General features: G+C 43.6%; 2 protein-coding genes across 3 annotated transcripts; one reads left to right on the top strand and one right to left on the bottom strand.

The window, feature by feature from the left end:
• Nucleotides 1-731: 731 nt before the first annotated feature.
• On the bottom strand, nucleotides 732-24099 carry pear1 (platelet endothelial aggregation receptor 1). Its single transcript, XM_061290198.1, has 23 exons — nucleotides 23822-24099; nucleotides 12528-12638; nucleotides 12118-12219; nucleotides 11928-12028; nucleotides 10518-10610; nucleotides 7448-7694; nucleotides 6983-7085; nucleotides 6698-6834; nucleotides 6395-6607; nucleotides 5657-5831; nucleotides 5466-5586; nucleotides 5234-5397; nucleotides 4876-4978; nucleotides 4543-4695; nucleotides 4337-4468; nucleotides 4119-4250; nucleotides 3928-4044; nucleotides 3643-3858; nucleotides 3441-3550; nucleotides 3224-3353; nucleotides 2803-2865; nucleotides 2316-2528; nucleotides 732-2193 (listed from the first exon to the last, which is right to left on the bottom strand). Exons 2-23 carry the CDS (start codon nucleotides 12632-12634, stop codon nucleotides 2054-2056), a joined length of 3072 nt encoding a protein of 1023 aa, XP_061146182.1. The 5' UTR covers nucleotides 12635-12638; nucleotides 23822-24099; the 3' UTR covers nucleotides 732-2053.
• A 1408-nt stretch (nucleotides 24100-25507) lies between these two features.
• On the top strand, nucleotides 25508-27287 carry gpatch4 (G patch domain containing 4). Of its 2 annotated transcripts, none has more exons than XM_061290200.1 (8): nucleotides 25508-25580; nucleotides 25740-25815; nucleotides 25901-25974; nucleotides 26042-26134; nucleotides 26203-26322; nucleotides 26379-26479; nucleotides 26569-26619; nucleotides 26708-27287. In XM_061290200.1, exons 2-8 carry the CDS (start codon nucleotides 25740-25742, stop codon nucleotides 27228-27230), a joined length of 1038 nt encoding a protein of 345 aa, XP_061146184.1. In that variant the 5' UTR covers nucleotides 25508-25580; the 3' UTR covers nucleotides 27231-27287. The 2 variants fall into 2 exon arrangements, with proteins under 2 accessions (XP_061146184.1, XP_061146185.1); XM_061290201.1 differs by having other exon boundaries at nucleotides 25539-25674.
• Nucleotides 27288-27479: the final 192 nt, after the last annotated feature.

The raw sequence follows: 27479 nt of genomic DNA, 5'->3' as shown, positions 1-27479 counted from the left end.
AAAAAAAAAAAAAAAAAAAAAAAAAAGTGAACCCTGAACTTTGAACCCGCGGTGACCCCGCGGTGACCCCGTGGTGACCCCGTGGTGACCCCTGGGTGACCTTTGAACCCTGAACTTTCAACTCTAGTTAAAAATCGAAAATGTGCACATGACCCCGTGAACTTTGAACCGACCTTTGACCCCTGGGTGAACTTTGAACCGTAAACTTTGACCTTTGACCCCTAGCTAATTACGTTTTTTTTTTTTTTTTTAAACCGGCATAGCAGAACGATCCATGGTCTTCAGATGCCGCGCTGTCGCCATCTCCTGGTCAGTTAGTGAAATGCTTTTGCTGATGTTTTTTTTTCTCTCAATTAAAACAAATCAATTAGCCAGTTGGTTTTCTTTATTTAATATCTATTATCAGACAAAACCAAATTGTGAATCAGTCACCTAGGCTATAGCAGAACAAACAATCCATGGTCTTCAGATGCCACGCTGTCGCCATCTCCTGGTCAGCTAGTGAAATGCTTTTGCTGTTTTTTTTCCCTCTCAATTAAAACAAATCAATCAGCCAGTTGGTTTTCTATATTTAATATCTGATATCAGACAAAACCAAATTGTGAATCAGTCACCTAGGCTATAGCAGAACAAACAATCCATGGTCTTCAGATGCCACGCTGTCGCCATCTCCTGGTCAGCTAGTGAAATGCTTTTGCTGTTTTTTTTTCCTCTCAATTAAAACAAATCAATCAGCCAGTTGGTTTTCTTTATTTAATCTCTGATATCAGACAAAACCAAATTGTGAATCAGTCACCTAGGCCAGTGCTTCTCAAATAGTGGGGCACGCCCCCCTTGGGGGGCGCGGTGCTATTCCTGGGGGGGCGCGTGTGACCCTGGGGAACAGGCTTTTTTTTTGGCAGTACTAGAATAAAGTGTAATTGCGCGTTTACTACAGCAGGGGGCAGTGGCGCTCTCATTGTTACTTCTGTCACGTTTGCGACAGTGCAACATTTTACGACTTACAAGACAAGTTAGGATAGTCACGGTGGGGAGGGGGGGGCGCGAATAGTTTTCTTCTTGCTAGGGGGGGGCGTAACAGAAAATAATTGAGAAGCACTGGATTAGCCAAAGAGAAGCATAATCTCCCCGTTGTTGCATAACAAACGGCGCATCCCTTCATGCAATAAAGGTAGCCGTTAGCTTGGAGAAAACGCGCATAAAAGAAGTAGTGGTTCTTTCTTTCCTTGGCAAATCATAAATCGACATTCTAGCTTACATAACAACACGTTCATGACTGATCCGGTGATGCACGGGAAGGCAGTTCACCCATTAACCCGTTCACGAACAAGAAAGTCAGGATTCGTTCCCTCACTGCTCCGTTCTCGCGATGACCTGGAAATGCAAATCACTGACTCGTTCGTTCACAGATCCGTTCAGTCAGTGAACGAGAAATGCAATTCAAGACTCGTTCGTGAACGGGAAGTGACATCATTTTCTTCTTCGTTTCATTTTACGGCGAGGTGGCACCAGCTTCAATGCGCATTACCTACTGGTTGAAGTCATATGAATTGAAAAAAAAACCCCGAATCACTTTAGGAAGAGATTGTTCACTCTCGTTCACTGAAAAAAGTCGTTCACTCACGAGCCAACACTACTGGGAAGAGGAAAACTCGCAATTAAAAGATGAAGAAAAAAGATGTTTCCAGAATACTAAACTCCTATTGTCTAAAATAAGGCATCATTTCATTTTCATTGACGTGCAGCTTGTGGAAAAACCACGTTAATTAGCGAGCAAATTAAAAGAAAAATTGCTAAAGTGCATCATTACATGGCGAATAACTTTAGGAAACCAGCCAAAGTTGAAGCTGAAGAGGGTTCAAACCATACTGACATCCTTTTCAAGTCATTATCCCGTCCTGAGTCCCTCTCCTCGGGCGGCGGCCCACATGAACATGGCGTCTCCTCACCAGTCGTGAAAAACCAGCGTCCTCCCCCGGGCGGCGGGGGGATTGTACGCCGTCTCGGAGGGCGCTTGGGGAGCCTCGCTTGCGTTTCCATCAACGACGGGGGGTCAGCGCGGCGTTCTCTCCGGCGAAGGGGGCCGGCGGAGGGGCGGCAGGTCATAGTGGCCTGGGATGTGGCTGTTGACCGGGAGGTCGTAGTGGCCCAGCGGGTCCTCCAGGGGGGCGTGGCCAACTGAATGCTGACGTTCTGCAGAAAACAAAACAAACGGCAGTCAGCACACACCTGCCACCATTTCAGATGTTCTATTTGAACTGGGGGTGTGTAGACTTCTTATATCGGCTATATAATTTGCCGTGGTTGTCGCTCACGTCGTCGTAGAGAGGCGGTGCTGAAGGGTGGGGGCGGAGGAGGCGGGGGTCCGCTCTGGGTGTACGCTCGCCCTCGGGGGACAGCCGCCTTCATCTCCATATAGCTGCTTTCAGGGGGGCAGAAGGGGGGTCCTGGAAGATCCTTGATGGTGGCATAAACGTTCTCGCTATTCAGGGAACTGCTGCTCGCCATCCCTGCCACCTCTGTGAGTTCTGGCCCAACAATTAACAGTTTATTGCAGGATTCAGCAACAAGTAGATCACCACAAAAACACTTTTGGAGCCAACATAATCTAAAAATCATTAGCCCATAAAGCATTTATTCGTTTTCTATTCTTGCTTTTTTTCCCACAAAATAAAAAAAATAAAAAATTGGAGGGGGGGTGGACTGGGGTGGTTTTTAAGTCTTGCAGTACCACCTTTCACCTCTAGAGTGTGTAAGTGAGTCGTTAGTGCTAACTGCAGTGAGAACGAACATTCGACCAACCTTTGTTGAAATATTTTCCAAGGCTGGCGCTGTAGCTGTAACTCCGATCAATCCCAAATGCCCCTGTGAACATCAACGATTCCTTTTATTCGGGAGAGAGATCTTATAAAAGGCTATTTGATTGTTTTTATACGTCCATGTTAAACAAGTCTTTTTGTCTCTGCCTAGAGGAAATACTGTCAAAGTTGTTTTATGGTCAATAAAAGAAGACTTGGCAAGACAATAACAAGACGATTGATTCACATCCAACGGACCACCAAAATAAATCAAACTTCTTCTCTTCTGCTGACTTGGAGAACCTAACTGAAGGTAGGCAGCGGTGGAAGTTACATCTGTACCTCACTGGATTTTTCAGGTCTGTTTATGTATTTAGTTATCGGACTTTTTCATTGTTCGACTACATGATGAAATCTGATCTGACCTGGCTCCTTATTGCGACCTTCGTGATGTTTCCAGTCAGCAGGCAGCGTCGCGTTGCTCTCCACGCCAAAAAGTCCGCGCCTCTCCCGTTCCGTGTTCTTCATGCTGCAGAACAACTGCTTGTTTGTGTTCTACAAAAAAAAAAAAGGGGGGGGGGGGAAATCAGAAAAGGGGGCAATGGGTGACTTCGAAGGAGCAGAGTGCAAGGTGACGGTCACCTTGATGGTGCGGTCGTGGTTGTTAGGAAGGTGAGGCAGCGGTGGACGGTTCTCCTGAAGTGTATGGTAGCTGGGGTTGGAGTAGTAGTGCTGGTAGTTGGGAGCCATATCTACACACAAACAATACAAATCAAAAGTCATCTAAAACTTGAAATTCAAGGTTTAAATTTGAAATGCAAAAAAAAAAATGGCCACGACTTACCTGGAACGGCGTACTCGGAGTTGACGGTGCGACTGGTGGAGAAGGAGACGGCGGGCGTGTTGTTGTGCTTGAGCTTCTGCTGGCGTCGGTAGAGCAGCAGGAGAACCAGCAGCAGAACCACCAAGATGACCAGCGCCACCACGCCGCTGATAGCCGCCCATGATTCCTTCTCGCCTGGGGGCAGCGGGACCATCACGCTGCCGGGCTCGGACGTTTCTGAAAGCAAATAGCGGATCGTGTCAGACTCGCGCGGGGATTCTCAAAGCCTTTAACAATGGCGTGTACCTTGTTGACAGTCAGCGCTGTCGCACAGACACTCTCCCGTGACGCGGTCGCACAGGACGTTGGTGGGACAGGAGCAAGTTTGGGAGCAAAAAGATCCAAAACGTCCCGCGCTGCAAGCTGGAAACCAAAAATATTTCTTTTAATAAACAATAAAAGAAGGATCAATATGAAAATAATAAATTGGTGCTGACGTATGGAACAGTCGGTGGCGGTCCAGCCGGGAAGACATTGACATTGGCCGTCGCGGTGGCTGCACGTGGCGTTGTTGGCGCAGCTGACGCAAACCTCAGAACAACCCTTGCCGTAGTAGCCGGATGGACAAACTGCACGCAAAACACAACATGAACACACATCTGACACGTGATGAACCTTGACCCTGGACGTCACCATTCATTTCTAAAAAACGCACCTTGTTGGCAATCATCTCCTGTGTAACCCGGAAGGCAGTCGCACTCCCCGGTCACATGGTGGCAGCGGTACGACTGGCCACAGGACGGGCAGGACTGGCCGCACTGCTCGCCGTACGTACCCGATCTGCATTCTGAGGAAGGCGGGGGGGGAGACGAGTCAGCCGGGGACTGCCGTCGCCATCGAGAGTCACTCGGCGACACTCACTGTTCTGACAGGTGACGCCCCAGAAGCCCGGGCGGCACACGCACGCTCCCGTTTCCCGCAGGCACGTCTCGCTGTTGGGGCAGTGCTTGAAGCAGGTCTGGTTGCAATGGCGCCCCCACAGGCCTTCGGAGCACGGTTCACTACAACGTGGCCCTAAGGGAGACAAGGGGCAAGTCGGTTATCGTTACTGTATTGCATTTAATAATAATTAAAAACTGCATTACAGTTCTAACCTATATTCTTCCAATAATACATCTGAAAAGTGAGCTATACTAGCTCATAAATGTGTTTTTTAATGATACTATTGATTGAAAAAAAAAAATGGGCACTGACCCCACCAGCCTGGCAGACAGTGGCACTCCCCTGTGGTTGCCTGGCAACCGTCAGCATTGACGCAGTCGCATCTCTTCAGGCAGCCCGGCCCAAACGAGCCCATCTGCGAGTAGGAACCAAAGCTAGTCAGGACAGCCTCTGCAGGCTCGCAATTGGACCAACGCCGGACAAAATGCTACAATGGTGGGGGGGGCTGTCGCCATGGCAACGAAATGCATAAAGCCTTCCAAGGAAATTGTAGTAACATTTTGTACAGTAAAAATATACATCAATGGAGAAGAGTGACTTGGCCATGACGCTATGTGGTCACTTGTTGCTAGGCAGAGTTCATCAATGGTCAGCGTGGCAAAAAGCTCACCGGGCACGACTGGTCGCAGTGCGCCCCCTGCCAGCCTGCTGTGCAAGTGCAGGATCCGTCCACAGGGTTACACTTGGCTCCGTTAGCGCACTGACAGGTGCCGTTGCATCCGCGGCCCCAGGTTCCCTCCGAGCACGGGACGGAGCAATCGGTTCCTCGCCAGCCTGAAGACATTAAACGATGAGATTGACGGCAGGGGATTCATCACCTGCGGTGTGTGAAGAACCTTCACCTTCTTTGCAGAAACAAGCACCGTCGATGGGCGAGCAGTCCACAAAGTTCTTGCAGGAACACTCCAGGGAGCAGTTCTTGCCGTAGGTGCCGCTTTTGCATGGACTCTCACAGTGAACTCCCTGTGGGGGGGAAAAAGAAATGCAAATGACATCATAGCACATCACTCCAGAAAAAGGGATGATGGCTGACCGTGTATCCCGGGCCGCACTGGCATAGTCCGGTGGCACCGTGGCACACGCCGCCATTAACGCACAAGCAGGGCTCGAGGCATCCGTCGCCGTAGAAACCGTGGGCGCAGGTTTCGTTGCAGTGCAGCCCGGCCCAACCCGCCTGGCACGTGCACTCGCCTTTCATCGGGTGGCAGCTGTCAGGTAGACACAATTGTGTCATTTTACATGAGTTCTTTTAGACATACAATATTTTCTTGTTCTTGTTGGGCTTTAAAAAAAAACTTATGTGAATGTAAATGCAGAATTTTTCTATTGTGAACAGAATTAGAAATACCAAACACTTGTTTTTAGGATTAAAACTTGCATTCATTTTATTTAAATTTGATTTAGAATATTTCATTTATTACAATTGAATTTAATGTCATTTAATGTCATTTTATTTAAAATCAAAATGTTTAATATATTCATTTCAAGAATAATTACTGTCAATCTTTGTTTTCCTGATTATAATTAGAATCACATTTAAATCAAACCCAGAAATTTAAAAAGTGTAGACACTGACATAACGGCCCAGCTAAGCTCCAATTTTTGGGGGTTGCCAGGGGGCGCTATTTCCCTGCAAACTCCCAAACAGTGTCGCGGCCTCTACTGACTTTAGCATGAACACCAGCATAGAAGCGGTTTTATCAGAACCACATTTGTCCAGTTGTGTGATTTGCGTAAACTCGATTCAACTCAACTTTATTCCTATGCTCACCTGAGCGTGTTTTTGTCCTGGCAGAGACACGAGCGTTCGCAGTGCATCCCGTATTTTCCGTGCGGGCACATTCGGTCCTTGCAGCTGGGCCCGCTGAAGCCCGGTTCGCACAGGCAGCCGCCGTCGATGTTGTAGCAGCGAGCGCCGTTTGCGCAGTCGCACGCCCCTTCGCAGTCCTGACCGTAAGAGCCCACCGCGCATTCCTCGTTGCATCTGAGCAAGACAAAAAATAATAATTTTGAATATTTTATTTCTGTGATCTCCAACAACGTAACTTAATCTGGGCTCTTAACAAGTACACACCTGTTCCCGGTGTAGCCTTCGGCACACTTGCACTGTCCCGTCTCGGGGTCGCATTTGCCGCGGTTGTGGCATATGCACTCTTCGGCACAGTTGGGTCCGTAGCGTCCCTCGGGACAGCGCTCCGTGCAAACAGAACCCTATAAGGCAGCCAAAGGAGAAGGGCTCACTAACAATCTGATCTTTTCTCTACAGTCACTTTTGAGTTCAGTTCTTGACAAATGTGATCGAAAATAAAATAATTATTATTTCTCTATGTATGTACAGAACGTGTGCAGTTTTACTTACCATCCATCCAGGAGGGCAGGCACAGATCCCTTTACCCCGACAGATGCCGCCATTTTGACACGGACACCGAGCGGGACATTTTCTGGAGCATCGGCTCTCGCAGCTAAAAATTGCATCCGATAATATCAGTCAGCATTATTCAAGTGTGTCTCCGAACCGTCAACGAGTCTCACGTCAATATGTGTGAGGGACACCTGCCTGAAATGTCTATATTCATAGTTTAAATTATAAATACACCACAAATTAGGTTCTTGAATAATTTCGACCACGTTAATATTTTAAACTCATCTTACAAGATATCCCTTCAAAATAAAAGGCTTACGGTTGATTTGAATGAGAAAAGAAAATGGATCAGACATGGGCAAGACTCTCCGCTAACAACCCAAGTTAAACTTCATTGACACCAATTACTACTTTCCTATTCAGCCAGGTCACGGTTAAGAATCTGCTTCCTCAAGTACTTACAAAGTGCCAGTGAAGCCATCTCGACACGTGCACTCCCCGCTGGCTTTATTGCAGGATCCTCCGGTCCCACACTTGCACTTTTGCAGGCAGTCCTTTCCAAAGGTTCCATCGGGACACGCCTCCTCGCATTGGCGTCCAACGAAACCCGGCGGGCACTGACACGTTCCTTTGACCGGGTCGCACAGGGCGCCGTTCTTGCAGTTGCATTGCTGGCCGCAGCCCGGACCCCAACGTTTGTCTTCACAGGCTAAGGGGAGAAAAACACTTTGAGTTGCCGGGCATCTTGTAATATCGTCATTGTTTATCGTTTCACTTGGGACGTATAATATTTCATACAAATGGGTCTTTTATTTCCTTGTTTGGATTTGACGCATCACGTTCACATTCTTATGGTGTCCCACAAGGATAACAACTAGGCCATCTGCTTTTTTTGTAGCACCCCATCCATCAAGGGTTGGACCTGAATACTTTGGGTGTCCCTAAGTGAGAATTCTTTATTTTATCAAGAAATGCTCACTATTTGGTGGAAACAGTTTGAGGAACATTTTTCCATATTTTCCGGTAAAACTCGACATACAGTCCAAGATTAGGCGTTTGCAGGATGTAGGGAAAAAGTTATTTTTAAAGACCTCCCTCAACTCTGGCACTTAATAATAAATTTCCAACCATTCATAACAACAGTCACCTTACGGTAAATGCGTTTAGTGTTGTGTGGTAACACTGGATGGTGACATCATCAAAAAAAAAAAAAAAAGATTTAAAGACTGTCAAAAAACATTGAGTGAGGTTAGCCGCATATAAATGAAGAACAGAACACTCTTGCACCAATTGTGGTTTTGCAAGGCCCACCCTCAACTTCTGTTATCCAAACATTGGGGTGTCGTCTTACCACCCCAGAGATACAAATTATCGGGGAGATTTGCATGGAGCTCACAAAAGATGGACTTTGTTTTATCCAGAAGTGGACTTTCACACACGGTTTGAGTTTCCCAGAGCATCCGATGATGTCACTGACGGATGGGCGTCAGTCACATAACGCGATTTCGCGTTGACCTCTGTGGATGTTATTTTTAAATCACTCCGTAATCTGAATTGAGGCTTCAGTCACTCCTTACATTTTTTTGTCGTTGTTGCTATAGGGCAGCTACGGGCTCCGAAAATAGTTTCTACTAGATCCAAATTTGGCTCGAATCGAGCTGCCCTGCCAGTGTTTACGCGGCCAACGTTATTGCTTCTTCTCGTCTGAATGGATCGGCAGAAGTGGGGGGGGGGGGGGGGGGGGGGGGGCTTGGCTCAACTCTGTCATGTTGAGTAATGAGAAACTCAGCTGGTGGAGACCATTGTGTTTACACAGGCATGCAGATTTACTGAGGTGACTCACGAGAATTAAAAAAAAAATGAAAAGTTGAAGTGGTACTTGTGCAGTGATTCTTAAGTACACTAATGAAATGAATTAACGCCTCCACGAGGTCGTAAAAATCGTCAAAACAAGATAGGAACAACTAAAAAAACAAGAGGACAGAAGGTAATCCATCCAGCCATCTGCAAAGCACTTATGCTGATGATTCCTTTTTTTTCTGGTTTTGCTGACGTCAGACGCTTCAAAGACTTTATTGATTCTTAAAAGCCTGAAATGGAAAAAACAAAAATCCCACGATTAATATTTCACGCAAGATTCCTCATTTTTCCACCGACGTTGCGATTCTGATACGCATCTCTCCGGAGCGCAAACATCCAAACCGCAGGAGTGCGTTTTGGAAGCTGCCTCAAAACCAGCTGCTGCGGTACGCTAACGTCGCTAAAGTCATTCCTTTTAATTGTGCGAATGTGATTTGGAGAGATGACCACCAGGTAGAAAAGCATTCGTCGCTTCCTAAAATTAGTTTTTATCATTTTACGCACGAGGCAGGGTCTCCATCCCGTCCAATAATTTTTTTTTTTCGCACTATCATCCCCCATCTTTTTCCATCCCTCTTCATAGCTTACTTGCAAACCTCAAAAAGCTCTCTCCTCCAATTTCACCCACTTCGATAACTCCGCATTCAGACTGTTCTCCGAAAGAGAAAAAGAAGCTGAAAGGAAGGAAGCGGAAAAAAAAAAGGTTTAAAAAAAAAAAAAGAATGAAGGGGAAAGGGTACAGAGGGAGCAAAAGGCGAGATGGAGAAACTGTGAAAATGAGAGTGTGGGCTCATTTTTTCCGTTTCCTCATTGTCAGGACAGCAACTGCTACCCGTTAAAGCTAATTCTCTCTCTCTCTCTCTCCCCCTCTGCTGCACAAGGAAAAAACAAGAATAAAGTGGCGTACTTTTGACCCAACCGAAGCAGGCTGTGGAAAATAGCCACTCAAGCCAATGATATGAAGTTCTGCTTTCACTCTTGATTAAAGAAAAACAATTCCGCCGTGTTTTGCTGACGTCCTGAACAAAATATGTGAGTATCTCATTCATGCATGTCAGAATAGAGGAAAAAAAAATAAAAATAGCAAAGCGATTTTCAAACTTGTTTTGGAACTTTACTAAAGCGAGAGTGGACGAGCGCTTAAAACCGTCATTTACATAGAGGCTTGCTGAGCGGCATCACACAGGGATCCCTACTCGAACCCCTGACCTTTGAGTAATGACCATCAAGTTGATGTTTTAATCATTAATCGACATTTTCCTTCATTCCAAAACAGCACAATATTTTTTTTACTGAGGTGTTATATAACTGTTATGTAACTATCATACTACTACTATTACTACTACTATTATATAACGGTGTGCACCAGGGATCCCTATTAGGTCCCCTAACGAAACAACAAATTAGTGATTCCTTAATAATTCATATCTATATATCATTAATATTTATGAGGAGTTCTAAAGCTTCTTTCATGACTTCAATATGCCGTTTCCATCTGGGAACAGCCTGGTGTTTGTAATGGCCCCGAGCCGCTTAGCCTGACGCAGGGACGTCGCTACTTGTTGTGTCGCTGCTGTTAATTAATGTTGAATGTTTATGCATGCTGTCACTCACATTAGCAGTTTGGGATGAAACGGTAGAGTTTTTTTTTTTTTTTTGTAACTTTCCATACCGCTGGAGCAGTCGTCGCCTCGCCAGCCTCCCGCGCACTGACAGCGGTCCGGAGCCAGGCAGCGGCCATGAACGCACTCCTTGGTGCAGCGAGCTGCGGAGATGAAAGGCAGACGGAGGCAAATAATGACAACGTAGACGGAAATGTCATCACATGAACACGACATGTCGTTCTGCTTAATGATATGTTTATTGGCTGGCCAAAGAAAGAGAGCCCTTGTTTGGGGGGGAAGCTGCCTTTAGATGTTTCAATCCTATAAGTTGCGTTCCGGTGACTAAAAGGTATTATTTTCTTAGCCCACGTTTGATCTCGTTGCACTCCATTTATAAAAGTGACCACAGGACTGACTCAGCATGAGGCAACGTGTACTATAATCACACACAGAGCCACAAATAGAAACTGACAATAAGAGACTAATATGCTTTCAAACGTTTAGGATGACTCAGTTTGTCTCACCAAATTTTCGAAGCACATCGGTGTTTTTAATCAATTATGCAATTAGGAGAGAGAAAAATAAAATAAAAATGAGAGAAAAATAAAATACGATGGAAAATAAAATTAAAATAAATATATTAACATACGCCAAAATAAAATTAAAATTAAATAAATATATTTACTTCCTCTACCGAACCCGGTAATTTTCTCGCATTATCTCTTCACATCGAGTTGCTTCATTGAGGTCAAAGGGTGGAAAATCTGGAGAAATCCTTCCAGTCAACTGAAATCTGAAGAGAAATTTCCTTGATGGGAACGTTTTGGGGCTTTTTGCGACACGGCTGCAGCCAGTACAAATAGCGAGCGGCCACATGGAACCCAAACCTTTCATTTTGAAGAAAGTGCTTTATGTTGACCGTGCAGAAGAAAAGCCAAGTGAGCATCTTGTGTCAGGAAGGCTTTCTTTAAAAATCTCCAATAACACCATTTTGTCTACCACTATTTAAAACTGGCTATAGAAGCAAAAATGAGAGACATCTATTTAAAAACATATTTCAAGAAGACATATTGCCTTTTCTTCCCAGTTTGAAACTGTTTCCATCGGTCTTACTCTTAATAAAATAAGAGATTTTAGTCAAAACATTCCAAAGAACAAGAATTATATGACACTTATCACCTTTTTGAGCCTCACAGAACTCAGCAGGTGTTATTTATGTCCACCAGGGGTCGCCATCCGTGTATTCTACGCTGTCCTGTGACTTTGAATGTGTGTTGCTTTAAAAAGGCTGAGCATGAGGGTAAAAAAAAATAAAAGTGAAGAGTTGGCTCAGGATTGCTGTTAAGTAGTTTCAAACTAGTTAACGATGTTTACTTTACCATCAAGGTGCAGTTGTGCAAGCCAGTTCGGCTTTGCAGTAGACACACTGACGCCGCGAAATGGCGACTGTGATGAAACAAAAATTCATTTTCACTTACGGACGCATTTGTCGCGGCTCTCGTAGTAGCCCGGGCAGCACTGGTAGCGTTTGCGGTAGTCTGTCTTGACGGCTTGCCTGTAAGCTGTCTTGTAGGTGATCCTGAATGAAGAGCAACAACGGGGTCAACCTTCTCTGATAACATAAAAACGATCAAAAGCACTGAGCTACATTGACAACATTTCTGGTACCTGTGTCTGGGACATTTGTAGTTACTCCGAGGGTCCGAGCAGGGTTCTTCGGACACGTGGTCGTAAGGATGCGAGTAGGACTCCTTGACGGAGGTGGTGAAGCTAAGGGGAAGAAACGAAACACACAATGAAAATCAAAAAGTGACACGCAGGAACGAGCCAAAATAAATCAGGATGCTAAGCTAACATAGCCATGTTTCACCCGCAACCGTCTTTTTATCGGTTCACTTCAGTCTCCTGACTTGTCGGCTTGGAATTCACCAAACAAGGAGCTAAGAAGGCCGAGAAAGTGATCTAACATTCTAAGTGGTGATCCTTGCTCCTCCGTCCTCTCCATCATGTCACGCGGCGTTATGAGAAAGTTTATGCTTTCACGTTTATGACAGCGGCAGTAGCAGAGCGGGCCTCACCTCTCCCACAGGCTGCACACATTGGGGTCTCTCGGGTTAAGCGAGTAGGCCAGGCTGAGCAAGAAGCTGAGGAGAAGAAGCAAGTCCACGCCGTGCGTGCTCTGCATGGTCCTGCACGTGCCCCCAATTAAAAAAAAAAAAAGAAAATTGTTATATATTTTAAAATATAGCCTAAATAGTGGCAATAATAGATAATATAATAAAAATGAAATAAATAAATGAAAGAAATAAAATGAGTCCAGCAAATGCTTTTTTTTTGTTTTTTTTTGCTGACCCATGACAAAACAGAAAGGTTATTGTCTATGTATGACTGACAGTCCACCAGAATCCGCAACGCAATTAAAACACCAGCAGACGTCCTGACGCAGCAAATGAAGAAGTGTCAAAGAGGAAGAGCGAGGTGAGGTCAGGAAACGAAGCTCCCAACTCCATCCTGACCTCAATCCATCACAAGCTCATCTCCTCGCTCTCCTCGCTCTTTGCTCTAGTTGTCCCGGTGCTCGCTCCAACACCATCTGGATTTCATCACAAGCCGTCAACCCGAGAGAGCTGGAGCGGCACGGGGACCCTGTTAGGCTCTCAGGGAACGAGAGGGAGATTTTTTTTTTTCCACCCCCCGCACCTTTTTTTCGTTCTCGCCTCAGAAAAAGAACTCAAAGGAGGCGGTGAGACTTCAGGGGGGAAAAACATTGTGAGAATGTCACATCACCTATCGATTCCAATCTCATCTGGAGTTGATTTTTTTTTTTTTCCCAATATTTCTTTTGCAGCCTCTCTGATTGTGATTGGCCACCATTGTTTAAAAGAGCGTATCGCAACGTGTAATGTGGTCTATTTGATGTGTTGGTGCCCAATAAACACATCGGCGACCACTCAGCGCGTCATTTCACTGATTTACACCCACGTTGGCAAAATCTCAAACTAGCCGAGGCGTTAATTCACTCAACAAAGAGACGTTTACCCAAGGAGGCACATGGCTCCTATTAGTGGGGGGGGGGAGAGTCATCAACTCGATGGGTTTATATTTTTCATTAGCTTCACTTCTTAATTGTACTTCATTAAACAACAGCTCCAAACCGCACGGGAGATTTTTGAACGCTGACAAAGACAACTTGAAGGACTTGTTGTTTTGGAGTTTTGGAGGAATTTGTGGCGTGCGCGGGGGGGGGGGGGGGAGGTTGCAGGTAGACAAGCTGAGCTCCAGGTGGTGTTGTCATCATGTGGAAGAAAGTGAGCTCTTGGAGGAGACAACCTTGATTCGTGGAAAATCATATTTTTTTCTCTTGGCCGGCGACGAACGGCGACCGTTTTTCCAATCATTTTTTAAGCTAGCGGCTAACAGGCACAAGTTTTCACACGGGACATCAAAAGCTTGACGATAAACTCGGGATTCATTTGTCTACGGCTTGTCCCGTTGCCGTTTGCTTTTAACTCATAGCTCCATGGGACTTGAATTTCAGGTGTCTCGTTCTGTTGACCCTTCGCGTGGCCATTGCGGCTTTGTACTTTTGGGGAAATTTGATCCATCGGCACCTTACACACAGAATAACAAAGAAAACTTTAGCATAAAAAGCTAACATGAGCGCATACTCCAATGCAGCAGAATGACAGCTTGGCGAATGTTTAAAGTCTATTTCCGAAAACCACAAAGTGGAAATGTAACCAAATAAACAATAAAGTCAATAATAAATGTTTTTTTGGGGAGAGAAAATCCTTTTCAATTGAATCCAGTCAGAATTAATCCAAGCCAGATGCCCTTCGAATGCTAACTCTAGGTCTTTTCTTCAAAACGAGATGTCAATCATCATATTATTTACATCTGGTAAATATGCTGCAACTAACTGCAGCCAATATTTATCTCTAATTTTGATCGTAGTATGACATAACAACCTTTCACGTCTGGTAAATCAGAGTGCAACATCAAGTGGAGCGCCACAGGTATCACCAGTAGGCCCCCTGAAATATTCATTTGGCTCCTACTATCACTGTTTAAAATATTATAAACGACATGGAGACAATTATTGTGACACGAACGGAATAAAATATGGAGTTGATCTGCTTCGTAATGAACTTCAGATACATACAGTACAGTACACGCCCTCCCAAGGGCCACTGTTGCTATTTCAATCTATGACACAACACTTTACAAATGAGTTCATAGAAGAGGAGGAAAAAAAATATTTAGTGTACGAGCATATTTTTGCCAATTGACAAAAGACGTATTCTGGGATCTGCGCAAGAATACTTTACACAGCGGGGGACACAACAAAAGCTAAATATAAACATGTGCTGGTTTATTGTTGGTCCCGAAAGACACTTGTAGCCATGATGTTCGCTTCCATCAACAATGACAGCTAAGTGTTCCATTCTTTTCCATCTCGAGCGGGACAAACTAGCAGGACGGACTTCACACAAACCGAGTGAGCGGTTGAAAAAAAATTCATTTGAATGATTTGCTGTAATGGCCGTATTGGCTGCGACACACAAAGCAAAACCGACCAGTAAATCAAGTCAGTGAATTAATGTGCGGCCGTGAAGTAAAAAAAAAAAAAAAAAAAAATGACGAGCAAGTGGTAGCTCACGCAGTTGTGAAAAGAAACTTTTGTTTTTCAATGTAATGCAGCTGACGCAGAGCGCCATGGCTCCAAAAATTAAATGGAAATAAAAACAGGAATAATTGAGGGGGACCTGGCGCAACTACAGTCTCCAGTAACCTTGGCGTCTTTGAAGCAAAATGGCCGACTTCCTGTTCATTTTGCTCCACTTTGGTGCATCCTGACTTTATAGACAATCTGCAAAAAGTCAAGTCCAAATATTCTGTTCACGTCGAGTTCAACCGGCTCTGACAAGAATGTAAAATATCGTTTTCTTCCGAGCCGAAGCTGTTTCATGGTCGTGCTTTTGTCGAATGTATAGCATAAAATTGCATTTGATCTATGCGTTTGGCGGCATTGTTCCCGTGGCAACTGTGAAGTCGACGCAGAGGATGAGCTGGGGAAATGTGTTGCAGGTGCGTGATGCAGTCAAGCACGTTAGCTTCATGTCACGTTGTCACGTAAATCAATCACGCCGCAAAGCACCACTTATACCGTTTGATTGACAATAATTCACTTCTAGGTCGAAATTTGCTTGCAAAGTAACAACAGATTTGTAGAGAGGTGAGTAAGTTTGTCTGTGAAATTCGAAGGTTGGAAAACCACCGTAATGACACACAGAGCCCTGTAGATGGCGGCGTTGCATCCTTTTGGTTTGGCGCAAAATTTGGAGCGAACGAAAATCGACTTGAGGCATCCAACGAGTCGCCGTGTTTCTTAGTTGCGTATCTGTAAGAAATTATTTTTCCTATCTTTTCTTGTTGTACAGTATCAAGTGACACAAAAGAAAACAACGTTTGGCGTCAGCGTCATTTTGTTCTGCTTGACTTGTTTCTTTTCGCACTGCTGGTTTGATTATCTATAATCCACATAACATTCCCTTTTGTGACTCAATACTGCTTTTGGAATAAAAAATACTCCCTGGAGCAATCCACGTTCCATATGACACATCTACCACCGCAGCTCCCACCCCTCCCCCTCCCCCACCAGAGTTGCTCTAAAGCCATAATGCTTCTCATCTGGAGCCAAGAGGCCCGTAGAGACCGCAATGGGACTGGCACATGTTGCCTTGTGTTGGGCGAGGGGGCTTTGGAGACCCTTAGCAACCCACTGGTGGAGTAACAATCATCGCACCGCACCCTGAAATGCGAGCGCGGAATAAACACACCCACAGATCAGGCTGTGTTTACGGTAAAGATCCCGAAAAGGCCTCGCGCCGTTGGAGCTGAACCCCCGCGCTGGAAAATGATGGTAAGCGGAAAAGGGTTAGATGTTCTGGATATGCTTTTGGGACAAAAGATGATCCAGAAAAATGGCAGCTGAGGCTCAAATTTCGGTGATGACAGGATGGGGCACTGCCCCACCAGAGGAAAGTGAAATGGCAGAGCTAGCTACCTTGTCGCTTTGCCACTAGCTAGCTAGCTAGCAGTGGCCAGGAAAAGATTTGTCTTCCTTTGCCCTCCTCCGCTAAAGTACCGTAATTTTCGGACCATAAATCGCGTTTTTTTTCATAGTTTGGGTGGGGGGGCGACTTATACTCGGGAGCGACTTATATATTTTCACTTTTTGGGCATTTTATGGCTGGTGCGACTTATACTCCGGTGCGACTTATAGTCCGAAAATTACGTTAAGTTTACGAGTTTTAACAGGCAAGACATTAAGGAAAAAATCAGTTAATGGGGAGTTAAATTAGTCGAACTTTTATGGCACATGTAGCCACCTAGCATCTTTGTAATGTTCATGGACAACAGCAACAGATAAAGAACACATGATACAACCAGGAATTTCATCCATCCCACATCTATGGTGATCGCTGACGAGCTTCCTCGTGAAAGCTCCTGATTGGTCCTCGCTACATTTTCCCGCCATTCCCTAAACGGACTTTAACAAGGATGAGGTCAGCGCCTCTTCTTTCCCATGCTGTGAAAGAGAACAGAGCTCACGGATAACGGCGTCGGAATGATAACGTGGCTACGGCAACGCTCATGTTGTGGACCACGTGAGGATATCAACAAGAAGAGTTCAGCGAGGGTGAAAGGAACATTAAAAAAACACACACACACACATTCACTACCAGGTCAATAAATGTGTCAGTTGAACTATTTCAAAAATGGGTGGGTCATGTTTTCAACATTTTTTGTAACCATCAAAGTCAATTTGGAGTAGGCAATTGTTGTCTTTCTAAATATATCATTTCGTATCGCTCTTTCAATTTCGAAAGTAGTTTTTAAGACAGGAAAGTAACATTTTGAGCCACAATCTTTGTTTGACAATTTCCTCTTTGGCTTTCATAACTCAATATCGAAATTCACCAACAGGCACTTTTTTTTTTTTTTTTGCAAACTGTTTTAATTACTTAACGATACGGTTGGATCCTTTCATACAAAAAAAAAAAAAAAACAATTTCCTTGCCGTAATTACGCTGACGACCGCACGCGCCATAAATTCATCTCTCTCAAAAAAGGAAATCGAAGCCGAAAATGACAAAGCAAATAAATAACCGTCTTTACATTTTGCACATGTGGGCCCAGCCATTACATTTTGGCTTCTTGCCAGTTGGAGCCAAAAAACCCTACGCCTGCGCTTGCGCCTGCACACGGGCCGACCCCAAACCGCAGGCGGCGTGGCTTGTGGCTCCGCTGGTCAGGGAGACAAACTAACAAACGGAAAGGCTGGGAAGGACGCGGGCCTCCATTGACAACACTCGCATTCAGCCAGCAAAATGGCGGAAAACCCAAAATGGATGACTTTATAAGAGGACACGACCATACTGGCTTGTAATTATATGTGGCGTAATTCACTGTGGATCATAATCTGAGACACTCTGACTGAAGGAAACCCAAAAACATAGCTTTGCTATATAAACATCCGCATTAGCAACACCAGCGACAAGGCCTCCATGTCCACAATGTCACACCGAACGCGGAATTCACAGCTTTCCGTCCTGCCCTCTGACCTTTGAAGTCTAGAGGTGTCAAAATGAATCAACAACAAATCGATGAACTAATTAATCAGGGTCTCAAAAGTACAGAATAAATCTAATGGTTGAAAGCAGACTGATTTATCGTTTTGCGTTTAACCAAAACAAGAAATTTGCAAACATCTGCTGTTATTTTTTAAAACAATGACCGTTAATTTTGCTTTTTTAATTACTAAATAATAGTAAATACAAATAATTGCGGTTAACAAGTCATCGGTGAACTACATGAATACACTAACACAAATTATTATATATTTTTTTAATTATTCAATTAATCAATGGAATAATTGATAAAATCATTGATTCTAAAAATATTCGAGAGTGACAGCCAAAGTGTGTTTTCCAAGCTCAGGATCATCCAAAAAAAAATAAAAATAAATTCCATTTGAAAATTTAGACCACTGCGGCCTGCAAAAAATTATCACCAGTGTATAAAACTCAACACCAAAATCTCCATATTGAGCCTTGGTAGGGTTTATTAGCTGTTAGCCTCAGGACCTCCACAAACATTTGCCACCTCCAGTAGAGACAAAGAGGATCATCTGGAAGGACATGGGCATTTTTAAGACACTTCCTGAGCCTCGTAGGACAATCTCCGTGTCCGTTTCCTACTGGGCTTTATGACCTTGTTGTTCATTTTCACCCCGTCGTGTAAGAGCTCGCTTACTTCCTCCCGTCTGGGGAGACCAAAAAAAATAAAACGCCACACACAACGTTCATCACGTGAGGGTCTTCAATGACAATTTACAGTTTTGAATCTTCACTGAACATGAATGACTTTGGAGCCTTTGGTGAACCTTGAATAACCTCTAAGGGCAATTTATAGTCAACAAACCTCGACACGTTTTTTTTGCGGAGAGCAAATCAAATTTAAAATCCAACATCTGCTGTCGTTTAATACATACGGGAAGCATAAAGGAGCTTTAAGATTCAAGATACGACATTAAGGGGACACTCAACGTAAGAATGTCCTGGCTGGCCTTGATGCATCACGTTAAAAGCATCCATCCATTTCTATTTTTTTTTTGCCTTATGCGGCGTTGTTTTACAGTGAATCACAGATGACTTGTTGATTCAGACATACGTTGTCTCTTCCTGCTCTTTATTATTTGGCCGCGTGTCGGCCAGCCTGCCAGGAAACTTTACATGTGTCCCGCATTACGCTTTCAAAACAAACCCTCGTTGGGAATTTGTGATACTAGCCAACAAAATGGCCGCTGTGGACTTAGGGCGAATGATTGGCATTATTTTCTTATTTTTCCACGGAATTTGACACTCGAGGTCAAATTCCCAAACGATGTACGCCATCTTCCATTTTCAGGGTCACAGAAGCTGTGGGAAACACCACGACGATGAAAAGAAAAAAAAAAACACACACAACAGCGAGTCGTTCATTTGTCGTCATAGCTCGAGTTCCCTCAACGCAAACGCGAAATAGGGCGACGGGGGTCAAGAGCCTTTGAAACCATGAGTTGAGGTTAGGAAAACACGGCTAACCTCTGCTAACGTCTCCCAGCTATGATGAATTGGCGTTCTGTAAACATTCAACAACAAAGTATCTGATCTTGATGTGACTCCATTTTGGACTGGATTACAAAACGTAGACAACTCGGCTTTTTCAATGACCCCGTTATGCGTGATTTGCTAAACAACAAAGACAGCGATGGATGCCGTCATGGAAGATTAACACGTCGACAATCAACTCGCGTGAGGAAGCAAAAGGACTGCTGAGTCATCCCAAATGTCATGTTGACATAAACACAGATGTGCTCACACCAAGAAGATGCGCCTGGCTTCGCATCATCCAGCTCGCTCAAGGACACCATGCGGCCTCGGTCTTGGCGGGAGGCACATAACACTTGACCCTCGCTGAGGGTGGGAGGACATGTCAGTTGTCCGAAACATCCTTGAGGTGTGGAATCAAACCGCAACCACTACGCGCCAACCAAAGGTTTATAATGACCTATAGGGTTTGCGCGATGGCGCCAAATCACTGCTTTTATATTAAACAAGCCTTCGGAACACTAAAACAGCAAGTAGGTGAGTTTTTTTAAGCAACTAGCGAGTCATCAAACACAAAATGTTTCCAGAAAGGCTTTTGAAAGGAACGAGGCCCGCTCGCCTATGTGGGTGTCCTCGTGGCGACCGAGCCTTTTGTCGATCTCCTCTGCGCCTTTGTCAGGAGACGCACGTGTGGGGGTTTAAGAAGTGTGACCATAATTCAAACAGAGACCAAGGTTCCCATTCGACGGCTTTTCGAATCCCGAGTCGAAACGACGCGGAGAGCAATTTGGAGAAAACCGCCGCACATCTGCTTTGGATTGATAGGACACTTGTGAAATGAATGTATGGCAGCGCCGACCGTACGTATTACTGCGTTGGAAAGTGTTGCTCTCGCGCTGATTAGTCATGTCGGTGGAGTGCACACTTTCCATCAGTGTTCTATTGTGGGGATTACGGTAAAACTGATGACTCAGGGGAAGCTAGCATTAGCAATATTATTATACGGTGTTACCCATGGGGGCTCCAACATTCGATGTTTTCCACTTTGATGATTGAATTTTTTTCTGATAACACGGATTAATGGCATTTCCATTCATTTGAATGGAGTAAGATGATTTGAGATGCAAGTGTTTTGAGTTACAAGTTACAATTTAGATCTAAAGGCACTATTGTAAATCAGAACTATTTGCCAGACCACCATCCTTGGTCAGTTTTTGTGAACCGTAGTCTAGACAACGTGCTAATCCCGTACATCACAAGTAGTTGGCGTTGTGAGCTCACCTTCCCCGCTTTTTTAAAAACCAAGCTGGGCCAGTAAACGTGCTCAACGTTGAGGCCCGCCGATTTTGCGTACCACCTCTGGCATGTGCTACGTGGCCCGTGTCTGGAGAACCTGAAAGTTATTACGCTGATCACTTCAGAGCCCCGAAAAGATGACTTTTTTTTCCCTCTCTGTGTCCAGATGGGGTCCATTGAGTAAGCATCTGGGAGCCAAATATGCTCATTTTCTCCTCTCCAAAAAAAGCCAAGAGCCACGTGTGCTACCCCCAAGGTGATTGTCATAGCTTTTGTGCTATGTCACTTTAGCAGCTAGCGTTTTAGCATGCAACAAAATAACACAGGGTCATCTCGGGTTGCGTGTTGGGTCAGCTTGGCTCTGTGTAACAGATTTGTCATCAGGACACCTGGGAACTGTTTGGGAAAACGAAATCTGCAAAACGTATCTTGTTTCAAAGATGAAGGACAAGTACGTCGACTGCACTGGAGTTAATGGACAGCATCGGTGTGTTTAGCAACAGGAAGAGCGGGGTCCGATGGGGTCAGGGGGTACGAGAGCCACACACGGCAGGACTTCCTGTGGGAGCCAACGCTTGAGGTGCTGGGCGAGGTCTAATCTTCACAAGAATGACAAAAAAGTCAAGGGGAAACTGAGGCATGTCTCAGTGATAGGAATGAAGGCAACAATTGTCACTTGAGCACTGGGAAATGTTACTGTCAGCATCTTTTAAAACCTTTTTTATATTATGCAGGCTGTATTGAGTTGCAACTTCAATTCTTGCCTTGAGCACGCTCGTAACTCAGAACATATCTCAAATCATCCTTCCCCACTCAAATGAATGGAAATGTCATTAATCTGTTCCAAAAAAATATATATAATGTCGTGTTTTTAATAAGGAAAATTGCATTTAAAATAATATCTAATCAAACACAAATCAAAATACAAATTAATTTAAATAATATAAATTAACATTTTAAAATTAATCTAAATAAATCTGTCAACGTTTCATAGATAAAAAAATGGTGTTGTTTGTTTATGATCTTCCTGTTTACTAGCCTCTTTCATAAAAAAAACATTTCCCATTTCTCTTATCACATAAAGGATAAATGCAGCTTGCAACTAAGACATCAAACTGCAAATATGTTCAACTTTACAAATGACTTTTTGGTTGTTTTTCTTTTTTTCCCCCGGAACAAATGGCCTTCATCGGTCACGCCGCATACGTTTGTCTTTGAAAAAACGGACCTGCAAGACCAAATCGAAACATAAGTGCTCTCATAAAAGCGAGATGGACGACGGGGAGCAGAAAACAGCTGGTGGGAGGATGAAGAGGACCAAGAGGGAGGAAAAACTCAAGAAAAACAGTAAAAGTTCGCGTGTCCGGCTGCCAAGCATGACATAAACTAGACTGGGGACTGCTTTTGTTATTTTGGATGCAAAAAGGCGAGTCAGCACCAACGAAAAGAAGGGCAGCAAGAACTGCAAGTCATATGATTAATGCGATAATCCACAACACAAACCAAAACTCAAGGCGGCTTGCATTTCAGCGTCGCCATCCTTTCGGGGCCCAAATGATTTCACGTGTCGGGTTTCGACAAGTTTGGGTCTTAACGAGCAATGCCTGCGGTGTGGCTACGCACGCACGCACACACTCGCATACGCCAACATAAGCAAGTCCAGGAAAGACCCTCACCACAGTACAAGTAGCCTGTGGTCTTTGCCTCTTGCTGGCTCCTCTTTCACATTTATGACGAGCACACATGGTGGAGAGTGAGGGGCCCGCTTATGTAAGGCCCCTCGACCCTCTTTAAAAATGTGAAAAGCAACACACACAAAAAAAAAAAAGCCGACACATTTGTTCCTTGTGTCCAAATAAACATCCCAGTGAAAAGAATTGAAGATGCAATTATTCTTACGCGCAACATTTATCAAGACAGTAACAAATGCAATCCTTAGTTTTCCACTAGGTGGTGCTATTACTCTCCATTCAAAGCATGCAGCGAGATTTCCTGTTCTTTTACTTTTGTCTGCATGAGTGCCTCGTTACTGAAATGATAACTGCGATGTTAGATAACACACACACACACACAAACACACTCATACACTTAAAGGCACGCGAGCACACACTGATCTCTACGGTCACAACTTTGTTGACGGTTTTCTGGGTGAAGGTCATAAAGCTTAGAAATGATTCAGAATAAAAATAAAATCGAAACCTGCTGAGATAAGAACCCATTTTGATTTTACATTTATATTCATTTTTGGGGTGACTTTTCATTGAAGTTTTGCACAGTTTGCAGCCACACATTGGATGAATCGGACCATGAGATTATTAATCCTCTGATGTTTGTTTCTTTTGGGGGTCAGTATGAGTAATGAAATATAAAATACATTTGAAACATTTATCATGAATATAAAAATATTACATTGAGCCAAGCAGAAGAAAATTGTGCCGTGTGTTTGGCCAAGTAAAAACATCTTTTTCCATAATTAAAATGTGAAAATAAAATGTCCGTCCCGAAGCTATTTTTTTTTTTCAATTTTAAAGCTTTGAATGGGTCAGTTTGACCCGCAACATTAATATTATTAGACAAGGATACACACCCAGTAGCAATAGATCACTATCAGTACCCCTCCGCAATCACAAGTATAGTGGCGTAAGAAAATTGAAATAATACTGTGATCGTTTTACAAATGAACATTTGGTTGCATGCACACAACAGCACGAATACAATGACATCCGAAACGTAAGAATCTTCGGATGAATTAAATAGTCAAAATATAAGAGACAGCTCTCAGTGTGATGCAAATCATGATTCCATTGATAATAATACAAATTAAAGATGAATCGGTATCTTTCTGACGGTAGCATTCAAAAGTTAGCATCTTTTTTTGACAGCCAGTTCCATCCCACCAAGTCATAAAAAACTGTGCTCACCTTCCCACTGCTTGTTGCCTGGTGGTCCTGTCCGGGTACGACTGCACTCCAAGATCTCCCCAAAACAGGAAAAACAAAAAAAAAGCAGAAATGTTACCTTGGTTTAATACTAAAACGTTGATCCGCAGTCTGCGTTAAGTTCTTGTTGCTCAAAGAGGGTCGGGCAGACTTGGTGAGGGGAAGAAAATAAGAAAGTAGCCACAGAGGAAAGAATCGAGTGGCATCCAAAAAAAAGGAAAACAGGGAAAGGGGGGGAGGGTCGTCAAGACCACGCAAAGTGGAAAAACTGTGACAGAGGGAGGGAAGGAGGGAGGCGGGAAGATGGCTGTTTTAACTCGTTTTAAATATCCTGAAGATAGATCGGATTGATTCGATAGATTAGAATCAATACAATTAAAATAGGGGGGGGGGGGGGGGAAATCACACAATAGAATACATGGAATAACTACCACATAATAGCATAAAGCAATATTAACACCAACAATAAAAAAATGAGATGAAAATGAAAGATAACTCCAATTTTTATAAATATCCGCGTTATTTTAACACGTGCGTACGTGCGCGTTTGTCTCGCACACTCACTCGACTGTCAGCTGTGGAGCTCCTGCGAGACCACCAGTCACTTTGTCAGTGAGCGTTCCCGACAACAGCTGGCCATCTTTCCTCCCTAAAACGGGAAGCTGGCCTTGATAAGCAGCTGCTGCGCTGCTTGTCTTCTCCTCCTTTGCAGATTAAGACCTCATGCAGGCATGCATGCTCAGGGAACATGACAATCCTAGTGGAACAAATCAGAATATTTGTCTCATGAAATTGCATGCACAATCTAATCTTCCCAATCAATACTGCTGACGCGTGTAACTTTGACAGCTCACTTATGGAAATCACAACTTGAACAAGTAAAACTCAATTGGTACTCTTATATTGTGTTTTTGTTTAGTATTCTTTTTATTTTACAATTGCATTGATGTTACTGAGGTGGATTAATTTGTGGAAATCGTGCACGAATTGGGCACACATGGTAACAATATGTTGCTTTATAATATATAAGGACTCATGTATCATAACATACATGAATTATTCATATATAATTTATATCATTTCATTCACGTAATTTATGTTATGATTCATAACTATCAGTTACCTGAACAAAATGAGCTACTACATCACGTCAATGGAAGTTAAACGTGTTTGAATAGCAATTCTGCCATCTAGCGTTCGTTTTTTATATCTAATATGCATACACAGCACTTCAGCAACTTTAATACAGTATAACGTTTTAGGAAAGCGAGAATGAAAACTGTATGGATATACGTATAGCCTTTCTAGGATAAATAAGATATGGATTAATATTTTTTTTTACGACACGCAATGTGTGATAATGGGAGGTGTTGAAAAGGAATGAAGCGTTTAAACGTTCACAATTGACCCGCATTAACATAAAAATACATATAAAGAAACTTTAAACAGACGCTAACGCAAACAAATTGAGGTAAATATAAAAAAATAGATATACTACTTAATGAATAACGAAATATTTGATGGGAACTAAACATATTTACTTGCTTACCACTTTGTTGTAGTTTTTTTTAAAATAAGAGAAAGAACTTCATTACTTTTAGAAACAAACCAAAAAAATGTTTGATAAACGCGTACCACTTTCTTGACGATGTAACCCGGAAGTATACAATGTGCACATCGTGACGTATTTCCCGTGTCATGTCGGCCTCCTGTTGAAGCCGCATGTTACATTTCTCTAAAGGTTTCAGCTGTATTTTCATATCTACGTTTGCAGAATTAACGTGACAATATAAAACGTTTGTTTATTTAAAGATCGCCGTGAAAATGTTAACAATGTAATGTTACAAGATGTTTTTATTATCATTTAGCGTCATGGTGTAATAACCTTTTCTTCTTCCAGATGACTGACGTTGTGCAAAAGGGCCACGGATTGAGGTTTGCCGAGCAGCTGCTTAAGAGTCACGGCTGGAAAGAGGGTCAAATATTGTATTTTTAACATATGTCTACTGCAACTGACAACCACTATACCATGACGTGACTATTAGTATTTTTAATCCTCAGGTAAAGGACTGGGTCGGGATGAGAACGGTATATCTGAACCCGTCAAGGTTAAAGTGAAATGCAACAAAGGCGGGGTGAGGACTATGGATTGTTGATGTTCTTGTGGGGGCACATGGCAACTAAACACTTATTTTGTGTCAGGTGGGCCACCAAGAAGGAGAGCAGTTCACTTTCCAGTGGTGGGATCACGTCTTCAACAAGGCTTCATCCAGCCTGCAGGTGGAATCCCATCAGGTTGGTGGTTTGAAAGTAAAAGCCAGTTTCACTCATGAAGAAATAATGTCAACCTTTTTGATCCCCAGGATGGCATTTCATTAAAGAAGACTGAGAACGGTGAAGAAGAAGACGGTGGGGTGATTTCTAACAAGAAGCCTCGGAAGGCCTCACTGGCTAAAGGCAAAATCTACGGAAGCTTTGTCAAGGTAAAACACTCAAAGGTTTTCCGTGAGAACTAATAACTTACTGACTGCCCCTTCAGTCGGCAACACTTCTGTCTGGTCAGCCAGGACGAGCAGTCGACAGTGATAGCAGCAGCTCGGAGCAGGAGGAAGATAAACTCGATCTGTCTTCCATTGCCAAGTAAGAATAGGGTTGCTGTATTTCTTTAGTGCATCATATGAATCAAATTGATATTAGATGCATTAAAAACATTTGCTGATTCCATCCAGGCTGTCTGATTGCAACCTCATGAAGGCTTGCGGAGGACGCACTGCCCACAAGTTAGTCGATTTATTTTATGGAAACTCGTCTTTAGGACTGAAAGACTTGTAAATGCTCCTTTTGTGTTTTGTTTCCCCCCCCACCCAGAGGAGCCAGACACGGCTTGAAGATGAGCGCTAAGCTAGCCCGGCTGGAGCAGCAGGAGGCCGAATTCATGGCCAAATACGGTAAAAAGACTGAGGACAGGAAGGAAGGAATCAAGACTAAAAACGAGAAGACATCCAAGGAGAAGACTGAAGAATTAAATGTCCACCACGTTTCACTTTCTGAACCGACTGACATCAAAATCAAAAAGAAGAAAAAGAAAAGGACAGATGAAGAGGAGGAAACAACACGGGTCGAAAACGGTCACGAGAACCACAAGAGGAAGCAGAAAAAGAAGAAAAACGGAGAGTTTCCAAATCCAGAGCTTGACGTCACTCCGCTGCGGGAAGAGAAGAAAAAGAGAGAGCAGCAAGTTTTAGAAGAAGAAACACAGCAGAGTAACCATGTAGAGACGCTTGAACATCAAGTGAAGAAGAAAAGAAAAAAGAGCAAAAAAGACTCAAACATTTGCGAGGAGCCTCAAGCATCACCTCCAACAAAGAAGAAGAAAAAGTCCAAAGAATAACTTTTTGAATTTGTCTCTCTGATTTTTTTTAACACCCTAAATAAATCTTTGCTTCCATTCTTTTTTTTTGTGTAAGGTCCAAACGGTTGAAATTAGGAGCTAACAAAATGTTTGTTTGTCCTAGCCACCCAAAATTGACAATGGCCTGATTAGAATTTTTGAGTTTATTCTCCCCAATAATTTGAGGTTATTAATAGTTTACATTTGTTAATATGAACAGGACATGGCGCAAAGGTGGATTGCGCAACT

The sequence above is a fragment of the Syngnathus typhle genome, linkage group LG10, assembly GCF_033458585.1.
Source record: "Syngnathus typhle isolate RoL2023-S1 ecotype Sweden linkage group LG10, RoL_Styp_1.0, whole genome shotgun sequence".
NCBI classification, from domain to species: domain Eukaryota; kingdom Metazoa; phylum Chordata; class Actinopteri; order Syngnathiformes; family Syngnathidae; genus Syngnathus; species Syngnathus typhle.
The sequence above is the reverse complement of the archived record's forward strand: the minus strand, read 5'-3'. Positions and strand labels throughout refer to the sequence as shown.